General features: G+C 46.7%; 1 protein-coding gene across 1 annotated transcript in view; it reads right to left on the bottom strand.

The window, feature by feature from the left end:
* Nucleotides 1-4310: 4310 nt before the first annotated feature.
* OTUD7B (OTU deubiquitinase 7B) overlaps nt 4311-11984 on the bottom strand; it is a 52077-nt gene continuing 44403 nt past the window's right edge. Inside the window, exons 7-12 of the mRNA XM_047084982.1 lie at nt 11860-11972; nt 9827-9954; nt 9373-9522; nt 8667-8781; nt 6812-6896; nt 4311-5830 (exon numbers count right to left, since the gene is read on the bottom strand). Of these exons, the coding sequence (XP_046940938.1) occupies nt 4622-5830; nt 6812-6896; nt 8667-8781; nt 9373-9522; nt 9827-9954; nt 11860-11972 (1800 nt within the window). The 3' untranslated portion in view covers nt 4311-4621. The remainder of the gene's footprint in view (nt 5831-6811; nt 6897-8666; nt 8782-9372; nt 9523-9826; nt 9955-11859; nt 11973-11984) is intronic.

Here is an 11984-nt window from a genome sequence, read left to right as displayed (position 1 = left end):
GCTGAGGGTGAAGTCCTAGGAGGACCATCTCTCGGTACCCCACACACTAGTGGAGGTTTTAGTGGATGGAAGGAAGGATGTAGAAGCAAGGGGCTGTATCAGATTTTTCCATTTTCAGAATCCTGGTCTAGCTGCAGGTTTGTGCCAAGAGAGAAGGCTGCTGGGAGGGGCAGCTGGAGGAGGGAGGTGGAGCTGAGTGACTCACAAGATGAGTCACAGATCCAGTTATAAGCACAGAAAGAGGCCAAGGTCCTCCCCACCCCCCACCGCTCTGCACGTTACCCTCGGCCAGCGTCAGCCGGCTTCCGTTCCCCTTTTCCACCGCCCCTTACCCACGTAGCCAGGGAAGGGCGGTGGCTTGGAGAAAGTCTACGTGAGGGACTACGTCATAAGAAGTATTTCATTACTCAACTTAAGTACAGGGGCAAAACACCCTGCGATTTGCAGGCTGGGTATCCACAAAGTGAGAGGTACAAGAGTGCCTGGACAAGTCACTGAATCTGCAGTTGAAGGGCCTCGGGGGGGAGAAGGGGAAGAAATTGGAAAAATCTGGGGTGCAGGTGATTCTGCAGGCCAGGAAGGGGCTTCTAATTGTCTTCTCACGTGTGTCTGGGGCACTGACTGCTTGGAGAAAGAAGAGGACACAAAGTCCAGAGTAACTGGTGTCCAAGGAACGCAGGGACAATCATCTTAGAATCTCTAATGGGAAAGATGAAATGGGACGAACCTTAGATGTGTGGTTGTTTAGAAAGGAGCAAGAATGGCAAAAGCTAGGTTCTCAGAGATCATTCAGAACCAGCTCCATTTTTCCTGCCTAGGTGTCACCTCCCAAGTGCATAATACGAAGTCATGGCTTATTTTTGTTTTATTGGTCTGTGAGCTTTAGTTTCTCTTAAGAAACTGAGCCAACAGGAGAGGGCTCTGTACAGCACCGAGTTTAACACCATCCCCACTCCATGAAGAGATTGAATCTTTAAAAAAATGTTTTTATATAATGTTTTTATTTTGTTGATAGAATCCTGTATGAGGGAAAAACTTTTGATTAAATTTTTTAACTCTCAACAAAATGAGCGCAGGTTAAGGTAGGAATCTGGAGGCCTATCCTATAGTATACTTGCTGCATCAGGGCTAGGGTGGAGAACGTAGGGTGGAGGGGTAGCGCTGTCTTCAAAGGGGAAAAATAACCCTAAGTATTTCCCTTCTCCAATAAAAACCTCAGTAGACACCCCCCATGCCCTGGATTAAAGGAACTAAGTGCACTTATTTAAGCCTGAGAGATACCATCCCTCAGCGAGGGTTACGGGATCTGCCTCCCCCTTCACCCACGTACCCTTCCTTAACCAAGGAATTCTTGCTCATTTTGGGCCAACGTAACGGACCCCTCTCCTCCCTTCTCCTGAGCACAGTAATTGCATGGGCCTACCTCTCCCCCACCCCCTCATCTTCCCAAAATACCACAAACCAACCAGAGTCTGTTTTCATTCCCCAGGCATTATTCCTTCACCCTCCATCCCACACAACCCCCTCAAAGAATAAAGCAAAAACAGTCTACTCATCCCTATAGAAAAACATCCATGGACTCAGGGTCCCTCATCCTTAGAATGGAGAATTTTTTTTAATGCCTCAATAAATAGTTACCTTCCCAAATTAAACAAAAATAATTTATTTCTGAATAAAAAGCCATAGGGCCTAAATAAAGCCCTGTTTTACCATACTCACCCCTAGGCCACCCCCAGAATTTCCACGGTTTTTATTTGAAAAGAGGCCAAAAGGAATTGAGATTGGTTAGTTTATAAATCAAAACAAAAACAAACATGACACAAAGTTTCTGTTTTTGTTCATTTGTCCTCAGTTTTTAAAAACAAAAGTATTAACTAGAATCTAATAACAAATCAAACCCAAACACAGCAGTCCAGTGGAGAATCAAAACTTTCCTGGTTTTATTCTCTGGGAAAACCCCTGGTCTGTTTCCACTTTTATTGGTCCAGGCCAGAATCCTATGCGGTAGACGGCACCTATGGGAAAGCAGGGTGAGTGTGCAAGGTGTGAGCTGGAGCCACCTGTTGTTCGGGTGCCCTCAGGGGACAGTGTTTCATGAGGTGGTAGTCTCACCAGTGTTGTTCTAACCCCAGAGACGGAGTGAGGTGAGCAAGGCACTCACTTTGGGCACAGAATTTAAAGGGTGCCCCAAAACTCAATAAACCAACCTACTATCTTAGTGCAGTATTTTTTGAAAATCAAGACCAACGTAAAAAATCCACAGTATCAAATCCACTAAGTATCAAAATTTTAAAGATAGGATTCAACCTGCTCAATTCAGCTTATTTCCCTCACCCTAATCTCAGTCCCGTTGGATTCTGTCTTCAAGATTTTGGTATTTTATTCATTATGGATATTTTTGCATTATTTTTGAAACACTGTGTTAAAACAGTATTTGTCTTAATTACTGAGTTTTTCAATACCCCTTACATTTTGTACCCAAGGGAAGTGCTCATCTCCTACTAGTCCCAGCCCTGCCCAGAAATATATACATCCCCTCCTTTGGAACCTATCTCCTTTGACCTCATTGCTTCTTTAAAACCATCCTATTTTCAAATAAAAGCCTAAGTATTAATAGCTATAGGAAATTATTAAATCAACAGACATCAGATTTAAAAAATAAGTGACCTTCAAGTTTGCTGAGGAGAGAGTAACCTTGCTAAACCTCCAATGAAGAGGATGGTCTTGATGGGCTTTGTTACCAAGGGGTACGGTGGGATGACAACTTTCCTGATTGGGCAGAAGCAACATATGGCAATTACAGGTCTCCAACACACACATCCAGCCCTCGTCCGGTTTAGAGCAAATGTGGGGATTACAATCCATGAGATGGGTTAGGAGTACATATCTCAAAAGAGAAATCCACGTACAGAAAAATAGCCCCAATTAACACTCTGGACACTTAAGTACACTTATTCCCCTTCTTCGTATGCACCCAGGAGTGTATACAATTGCATAGTTGATTTTTTTCCCCCAGAAAAAAAAAGAAAGAAAAAGGAAAATTGGCCCAGGATAGGTTCTCCAGTTTAAAGCTCTTAGAAATGGTGCTGGCCAGAGTGAAGGCTGGCCAGATTTGTGCTTTGTGCAAAACGCAAAGGGGCTTCCCCTTCTGTGTCCATAGGCCCACTCCACCCCCTGGGGAAAAGGGTTGAGTCAGGGGAAGGGGGAAAACCCAAAGAACATATCAGCTCATTGGGAGGAATCTGTGATCTGTGGTTACAGTTCACTAAAATATATTTCTCTAACTACCTTTTTTATAAATTGCCCCTAACCCCTACCCCCGCGTTTTAACATCAATCCTATTATCAAAAATATGTCTTCTTACAAAGTATTTTTTTAATTATTTTAATAAACTAACCACAGATTAAGGTCAGCTATGGCTTAACAAAAGAAGCCGGGATGTTAAGTTCATTCTCCAAAAGTAGAGAGGAAGGAGAAAGAATCACTTAAATAGGAAAAAACAAAAACAAAAACAACCACTTTTTTAAAACGTTTTTGTTCACTGGGGTCTTTTTCTTTTCCTTAAAAACAAAAAAGTCAAAATAAGTTGCTTTCTACAGAAATGCAGCAGCAGAGGATGGTAGTGTTCTATTTAGGTTTTTGGTTTTGTTTAAAACAGTCCGGCCAGAGGTCTGTCCTGCTCCCACCCTTCCCGGGGTGCACTCAAACCTCACTGTGTGGTTATTGCTAAGTAGTTACAAAAGGATCACCTGTGCACCCGCTGCCTGGAGAAGATTCAGCCCGCACAGCTGCTCTTCTTGTCACTCCTCCCTTCCCCAGAGGGAACTTTTTTTATTTAAATAAAATTAAAGTCGTTTAAAAAAAAAAATCACAATCTTAACTTAGCTGAGGCTCAGCCCTCAAAAAGGATGAGGAAAAGATAGAGGGCGATCAGCAAGACTGTTTAGAAGGAAATAAAACTCGAGAGGAAAAGGATTCCCCTTTTAAGTTCTTCCCTTTCCCATCTCAACAAACCAATTTCAACTAACCCCCTCCTAATAAGCACCTGTGAGCACACATTACTGCCTAGTCTTTCCAGATCCTTCAGGAGGAAGAATTTATCCAACCCTAATTCCTACCTTAATTCAAACCAATAGCAAATTTATCTAATTTCCCAGTTTCCCTCCACACTCCCAACTCCACCGTCATGTGCTTTTTTCCAACCTACAAGGACTTTGGTCTGTTTTTTCTTTTATTGACTGAGAACCTCCTTTGCCTGCCCCCCCCACTTCTGCCCACCTCCCCACTCCCACACACTAAACCTTCCCCTCTTTCCCTTAGGTCCTGGGGTGTACCCAAGCAGTTATGAGACAGAATCAGCATCTCCCCGCCCCACCCCATACTTCCTCAGTCCCATCAAGATTGGCAAAGGACCAGTGGAGCCCTCCAGGCACCGTCTGGCCCTGCCCTGCTCTTGCCAGCCTGGCAGCTCTCGAGCGCGCACCCACTTCAAAGTTTCCAGCCAGGCTCCCACCAACGTTACTGCATTTGCCCCATTTGCATGGGGGCTGGGTCTTGATGAGCCAATTAGTGGAGCTTAACTCTCTTTGTTTAGCCCCCTTGCCCTCCAAGGTTCCCCCACTCAGAACCTGTGCACCAGCAGCTCCCCACCGGGTTCCCGCTCCCTCCTCCTCAGTTCTTCCCTGTAACAGCAGGAGCAGAAGTTGTTTGTCTCCGGGTGTCCATAGAAGCTGCAGTTCGGTTGTTTGCATTTGGTCTGGGCCGGAGGAAGCCCCCGGGGACCTCCAGCCCATCCATCTGGCTCAGGGGGCTCTCTGTAGCCGTTGCTATAGGAATCAGCCACGCGGAAGGGGAGTGGTAACAACGCACCCCTGTGACCGCCATCCTTGGAGTGACTGCCTGGCTCCAGAGAAGGGATGCAGTCCTGATGGGGGTAGGGTCGCCCTGGAGGGCACTGTCTGGGGAAGGTGGCATATGGTGGTAGGCCTCCCCCACAAGGACCCCCTGCCAGCTGCCGCCGGGGCTCCTGGCAGTGGACCCCAGCCCCTGTAGACCGAGGGACAGTAAAGCCCCCGGGGTAGCCAGCAGAGAATGCCATCGCCTTGGACTCTGCTGGAGGGGCAGTCAGCAACTCCTCCCCGCCATCTGGCTCTGGCTTTTTGGCTGGAGGAGGCCCGCCGCCTAGCCCTCCATTCAGGAGCTTCCTCTCTGCTTCCTTCTGCTTCTGCTCTGCCAGGAATCGCTCTTCGGCATCAGAAAGGTAGCGCTGGATCATTTCCTCCTGATACTGATGACGGTGACCCATCTTCAGGGTTCCAACAAAAATAAACTTCCCCTCCCCTTGCATTGCAATCCTCATGATGCTCAGGCTTTGCATCACCTCCTGGCTATACTTGCTCCCTCCGTTACCGACAGACTCCGCTGTGGGCTTCTCAGACACAGGCCCATCCCCAGCTGCCTCCTCCTTGCCCCCCTTCCAGCTCTTCAGGGAGTTCTTCTTCTTCTTCTCCAGTGTCTCAGTGCCGCTGCTTACCCCCGCCCCTGCTCCCATCCCTCCGGGCTTAGAACACTTGCTGTGCATCAGGCCGCCCATGTTCTTCTTGAGCTTGCTGCCCAAGGTTTTGCCAAAGCTGCCCAGTTTGTTAGCCACGGAGTCTGCTCTCTTCTTGTCTTTCTCTCGACCTCGTTTTGCCTTCTCTTTCCGCTTGCTGCCCTCATTGCTCGTGGAACTGCTGCCGACGGACTCTTTGTCTGATTCCCCAGACTCAGGAGTGGACCGGGGCTCATCTCCAGCTGAGGCTGTGGGGGACTCAGGTTGGGCCAGAGGAGCCTGAGGGGAAATTAGAGCAGTGTTATGGTTGTCCCATTGGTCTGGTTGAGGGAAGTCCCCGGGGACCCCTAGCTCATACCTCTGGCTCATGGGGCTCGCTGCAGCATTGCTACAGGCATTAGCCAGGTGGAAAAGGGCTGCTAACCCCCCCTATAAACCCCATCCCTGGAGAGCCTGCCTACTTTCAGAGAAGGGCTGCTGTCATGGCAGGCGAGGGGTTACCTAGGAGGGCACTGTCCTTTCTCAGCTCCAGTCAGCTCTCCCATGGACCAGGGAGCGATGTGTCTACTAGCTAACTTTTACCTCGCCCCCGCAATTTGACTCCCTCCTGTAATAAGGAGATGTCAAAGTGAAGCCTGAGGCTCTTCTGCAGCAATGAGCAACTAACACAATACACGGCCTCTGGGTAAGGAGGAAGAATATCCATAGACACTAGAGTGTGTCCTTTGTTATAAATTTCTCTATACCAGATTCTGCCCAGAGGTAATCTCAACGAAGTCTTGACTAACCATAGCCAGGTCTGACCATTCTGCATCCCCCCAACTTTTAGACATTCAGCACTGGAGTCCGTCAGTTTGCCTTTGCTCCTGTGTTCCTGTTCTATGCATAATGATGACAGCCTCCGAACCTCCTGGATTGAGATCTCTTAAGCTATTCTGTCTCCTCTTGTACCCACCACCACAGAGGTCTATATACAAGGCTTGGGACAAAGTAATGACCATCTCAAGTTCACCAAAGTATCTAGGAAACTTTTCTTGAAGAATGTGTTTTAGTATCACAAAGTAGAGCTTGGCTGGAGAGGAGCTATGGAAAACAGAGGGCACTAACAGATAGAAAGGCAGGAAAAAGTGTCTTTTGGAACTTACCCAGTTATTCCTAACCTTGAATTACAAGCTACCATTCGGAAGGGATTCAGAAGGAGACCACCACCAGGTCTCCTTGGCTTCCCTTCATTGCAAATGAGGGCGCAGAAGTCCTCACCTGTGCATCAGAGGACACTGGGATCCACTTCACATTCATGTAGCCATGCAGCAGGTGCAATTTGACCTCTAGGGACAGGATTACACTGTGAGGAGGAGAAAAAGAATTAAAAACATACTGTGACCTTTAAAAGGCAAAGCAGTATGAGCCAGCTGGGAGATAGGATGGGAGAGGGCTACATGGCTTGGGACTCTGATGAGGTTGGGTTTGAATTCTAGGTCCACCAATTAGTGTTTCTATGGCCCGGAGGCAAGCCACTTCACCCTCCCTAAAACTCAGTTGGGGTTGATAATGGGTGTAGATAACATCTACCCTGTAGGGTTGTTATGAAGATTAAAACAGTATTTGGAAAGGACCCAGGATAATGTCTGGAATACAGGAAATACTAAACAGTAGCCATTATTACTGCTGCTAGTATAAATATTAAGAGGGAGTTTTTGATAGGTAGGTGAGAACATACTTTAAAAGCCATAAACTCTGAATTTTTAAATCAAACCCTCTCAATTGGATCCCCAGGGTCAGGGAACCCAAAGAAGGAAACACTGTGTCAGAGGGAAGGGCAGAACTTTTATATTCATACACTGTTCCCTGGAAGCTGTGGAGGGCTCAGGTAGAAGACTAAACCCACTGGGGGGCTTGGGGGAGGGTGACGGGCAGGGAGAACAAATCTTTCTGGCTATTTAAATTCCAGAAAGGCAACAATCCAGAGCAAACCACTTTGGCCAATTATTTAAAAACCCCTCTCATGGGGCACCTGGCTAGCTCAGTCAGTGCAGCCTGCGACTCTTGTAAGTTTGAGCCCTGTGTTAGGTGTAGAGATCACTTAAAGGGTAAAATCTTTAGGGGCGTCTGGGTGGCTGAGTCAGCTGAGTGTCCAACTCTTGATTTCAGCTCAGGTCATGATCTCATGGTTCATGGGTTTGGGCCCCGAGTTAGCCTCTGCACTGGCAGTGAGGAGGCTGCTTGGGCTTCTCTCTCTACCTCTCTCTGCCCCTCTCCCATTCACTCACTCACTCACTCACTCTCATAAATAAATAAATAATCAATCTTTAAAATTTTTTTTTAAAATAGGGGTGCCTGGGTGGCTAAGTCAGTTAAGCATCTGACTCTTGATTTCAGCTCAGGTCATGATCTCATGGTTCATGAGATCAAGCCCCGCATCCAGCTCTTCGTGGCATAGGGCCCGCTTGTAATTCTCTCTCCCTCTCTCTCTTGCCCCTCCCACACTCAGACGCAGGCACGCTCTCTCTCTCTCTCGCTCTCTCAAAATAAATAACCTAAATTTTTTTTTTAATAAATAAATAAACACCCTCTCACTTGGGCTAGGAAAAAAGTGTGATTTGATTTTTTTTTTTTTTAATGTTTATTTTTGAGAGAGAGAGTGCGATCGGGGGAGGAGCAGAGAGAGGGAGACACAGAATCCGGAGCAGGCTCCAGGCTCTGAGCTGTCAGCACAGACCCCGATGTGGTGCTGGAATTCAAAAACCGTGAGATCATGACCTGAACCGAAGTCAGACGCTTAACCGACTGAGCTGCCCAGGCGCCCCATGATTTGATAATCTTGATTTTCTGATCACTGTTTGGGAGACTGTGGGGTGTAACAGCAGAACACCCTTCATAGTATAAGGAAAGACCAAGTTGAGATCCCAGATTCCCATCTCTTTCGTGGGAAGACAAGGCAAGCTGCATGTTGCAAGACTCCTGGTGCCCAACACGTCCCCCACTTTTCCATCTTCCCCAAAACACTGGAGTCAAGATGTAACTGTCTCCCCTGTGGGCTGAGGAGAAATTCCCAGGGAAATGGACGCTTTTTGTGGAAGAGACTGCAGCCACCTAGCAGGTGGGCCTGCCTCACCTGGCCAATCGGACGTTGTCACTGTCATCTCTGCCCCACTCCCAGCCCTTTCCAGGGTCCACAGCAAAGTGCAAGGGCAGCAGCTTATGCTCCGAATCCGTGAGTGGGATCACAGCTGGGGAGGAAGAAACATGTCGTCAAGGAGTCTTCTTGAGGAGAGAGGAAGGCAACTGAACACAAACGAACTTCACTAAAAAGGAGGCTGAATTGTATCACAGGTCTCTAATGAGCTCGCTTCTCAGGTTTCACAAGTGAAATCCCCAGGCATTAAAAATGAACAGACTGGTTTCCCCTTACGAGCCAGCACACAATTTAGGCCACTAATCTCCATGACTCCCCAGCAGTCAGTCAAGGAACACTCATGATGTTCTTGCCAGTTAATGTGGGTTCGAGGAATAAGGCAAATACAGCAAAGCATCACTTGGAAGGTTCGGTGTCCTTAATACATTCACTCTTTACTCCAGAATGGGGAGCAGTAAATACAGGCAGGTTACTGTGTTCTCCCCAAAGCTGTTCTTAAAAACAGTATTTATTTTTAATTTAAAAACCCCGGTTTATCTTTAGCTTAGTAAAACCGTATCAATGTGCGTGGTCTGGGTTTGCGTGTCACTTAATTCTTTCCTGCTACATTCTCTCCCATTTCAGTTTCTCCAAGTGAGAAGAAAGCACCAAAAGACACCACAGACACCAACACTGCATTCAGCACCTTGTTCCTTGGCGGTCTCCTTCTGCTCCATGGACACAAGTGCAGAAAAGTGGGCCTGATCATAGGCGAGCACCAGAGGGGAGCGGTGACACTGGCTGGCTGGGACCTCCAAAGGCAGATAGATTCCCCCAAAGGGAATAGGGGCAAATGCTGCAGCAAACCACAAAGATTGTTATTCAGGATGTGTTCCTGCCTACAGGGTAATCCCCACACCCACTCTACCAAGTGAGTTCCCCCCTTTCATTAATTCTAACCCCTTGTTCATCATTCTTTCCTAAGAAGCCTCATCAATTAATCCCAACCACTTTGCTCTTAATCTCTTGAGAGTTTTGCACTGTTCTCATGTATACCTTGCTTCTCCCCAGGGGTCTACGTAGCCCCTTCCTTCCCTCCTCCCAGTGCTCAGCCAACGCTCTGCAAACAGAAGGTGCTCAGGGCATGAGGACTGACTCACCTTCCCCACCAGAGTCCCTCAGCATGGTGTCGGCCACAACAACTATGGGCCTCCTAAGTACATGGGCAAGGACAAAGACGTGGAATTCTTCTAGGCTCTCATACACGGGCTCCTCTGAGCTCTCCACCCTAGAGTTACAGGAGAGGAGATTGTGGAGGGGAAGGGGAAGAAAACATAACAAGACGCCCTTGAAGATCAGTTGTGCAAAGACAAAAAAGAGGAATGTCCTTTCCTGGTTTTCTCATCTTAAGGCTGCCACGGACATACCTGATTATGTTATGCTACCATGGCTACTTCTAATCCCATTTCACAGATGGGGAAATCCAAGAAAAGAGATCTGAAGGCCCTAAAGTTAAAGTTGTATTAGGAATCTGGAGGTAATCCCTCTGCTAAAACCAATCTTGTTCAACAGCCTTCCCCAATTCGCTTTACGCTATAGCTCAGTACACAGCTGTGTAGTTCCGCTTTACCCACTACAACCACCCACATACCATATGCATCATGTCCTACACAAACAAAAGAAACAAAAATTCCTCTTCCAAGGTCCATTCCGTGAAGAACAGTATCTCACTTCACCATCTACTAGTAGCCTAATCAGAAATCTGGGAAATATTTACCCTTTAATCTTCAGTTAATCACCTGGCTTGACCAATTCCATCTCTTCCGTGTCTCTTGTATCTACCTCCTCTGGCCTGTCTGCAGTCCACTGCTTAGTCACACCCATGGCCCTCTCTCCTGGATTCCCACAACTGTACCCAGTCTCACTGCCCTCCACTTCTCCACCCACTCTGCTGGCAGTATGTTCAAATACACGACTTTGGCTCCTGTCACTCGCATGTGCACAATACAGTGGCTTCCTGCCCCCTGAAGCAATGTTATTCAACACTGGGTGCTTGGGACAGATGCAGATTTCTGGGCCTAAGCTCAGTCCAACTCAACTGGACTTCCTTAGAGTGAAGGTCCCCAAATCTGCATTTAAAAAAATTTTTTAACGTTTATTTATTATTGAGAGACAGAGAGAGACACAGCATGAGCAGGGGAGGGGCAGAGGGAGGCGAAGACACAGAATCTGAAGCAGGTTCCAGGCTCTGAGCTGTCAGCACAGAGCCCGACGCAGGGCTCGAACCTACAAACCGTGAGATCATGACCTGAGCCAAAGTTGGATGCTTAACCGACTGAGTCACCCACCCAGGCGCCCCTCCCAAATCTACATTTTAACAAGTCTCCCAGATTATTCTTATGCACAATAAAGTTTGGCTAGGTTATCATTTTTAACTTTGTGTTTCAGAAAATTTCAAAATTTTAAACATTCACAACTAGAAAGAATATTACACCTAGACTTTCATGTGTCCATCACCCAGCTTCAACAATTATAAAACACATGGTCAAGGTTGTGTTCACCTAGACCTTGATCTATTTCCCTGTTAACTCCCACCCACCCCATCAGATTATTTTGAATCAAATCCTAGACATATCATTTCATCCATAAAATTTCCAGTTTCTATCTCTAAAAAATAAAAGACATTTAAAAACAACCACATAACCATAAATATCACATTTCAAAATTTTAACAATAATCAAACATGTAGACATTGTTTACATTTCCCCAACTGTCATAAATGTCCATAGGTTCCCACTAGTTGATTTGTCTAAGTGTCTTTAAACTTAGGTTCCCTTTCCCTTTCTATTTTCCTTGCAATGTATTTATTGAGGAAAGAGAGTTGTCTGTCCTGAAGTTTCTCAACATCTGGATAGGATATGGTTTTAATTCCTTAACATGGCACAACAGAAACCTCAGCATAGCACACGAAACTGTGGTTACCCAGCCTAGTCTATCACTCTATACTACATACTCTGTATTCTGGCAACGCCAAACTGCTTGTAGTTCCTAGAACATACCATGCTGTTACACCCTTCTTTGCCCTTGCAATGGCCCCTCTCTTTCCTTCTAACAATCCTCTTAGCCTCAAGTTCTTTGGACACTGAGGACTCAGTAAAGATTATTTTCTACTCCCCCACTTAGCCATACTTACCCACCACAGTTGGCTCCGTTCGTACCTAGATGCATGCGGGGTTCACTCGAGGCAAGCTTGATCAGCTCATTCCATTCCTTCTGCCACTCATCCTCTGTGTAAACCAGCCCTGACTGTGTGAAAGA

This window comes from Lynx rufus, unplaced genomic scaffold (assembly GCF_022079265.1).
Source record: "Lynx rufus isolate CCGP_SWC_20201006 ecotype Redwood Valley unplaced genomic scaffold, mLynRuf1.p SCAF_2, whole genome shotgun sequence".
Classification (NCBI taxonomy): Eukaryota; Metazoa; Chordata; class Mammalia; order Carnivora; family Felidae; genus Lynx; species Lynx rufus.
The sequence above is the reverse complement of the archived record's forward strand: the minus strand, read 5'-3'. Positions and strand labels throughout refer to the sequence as shown.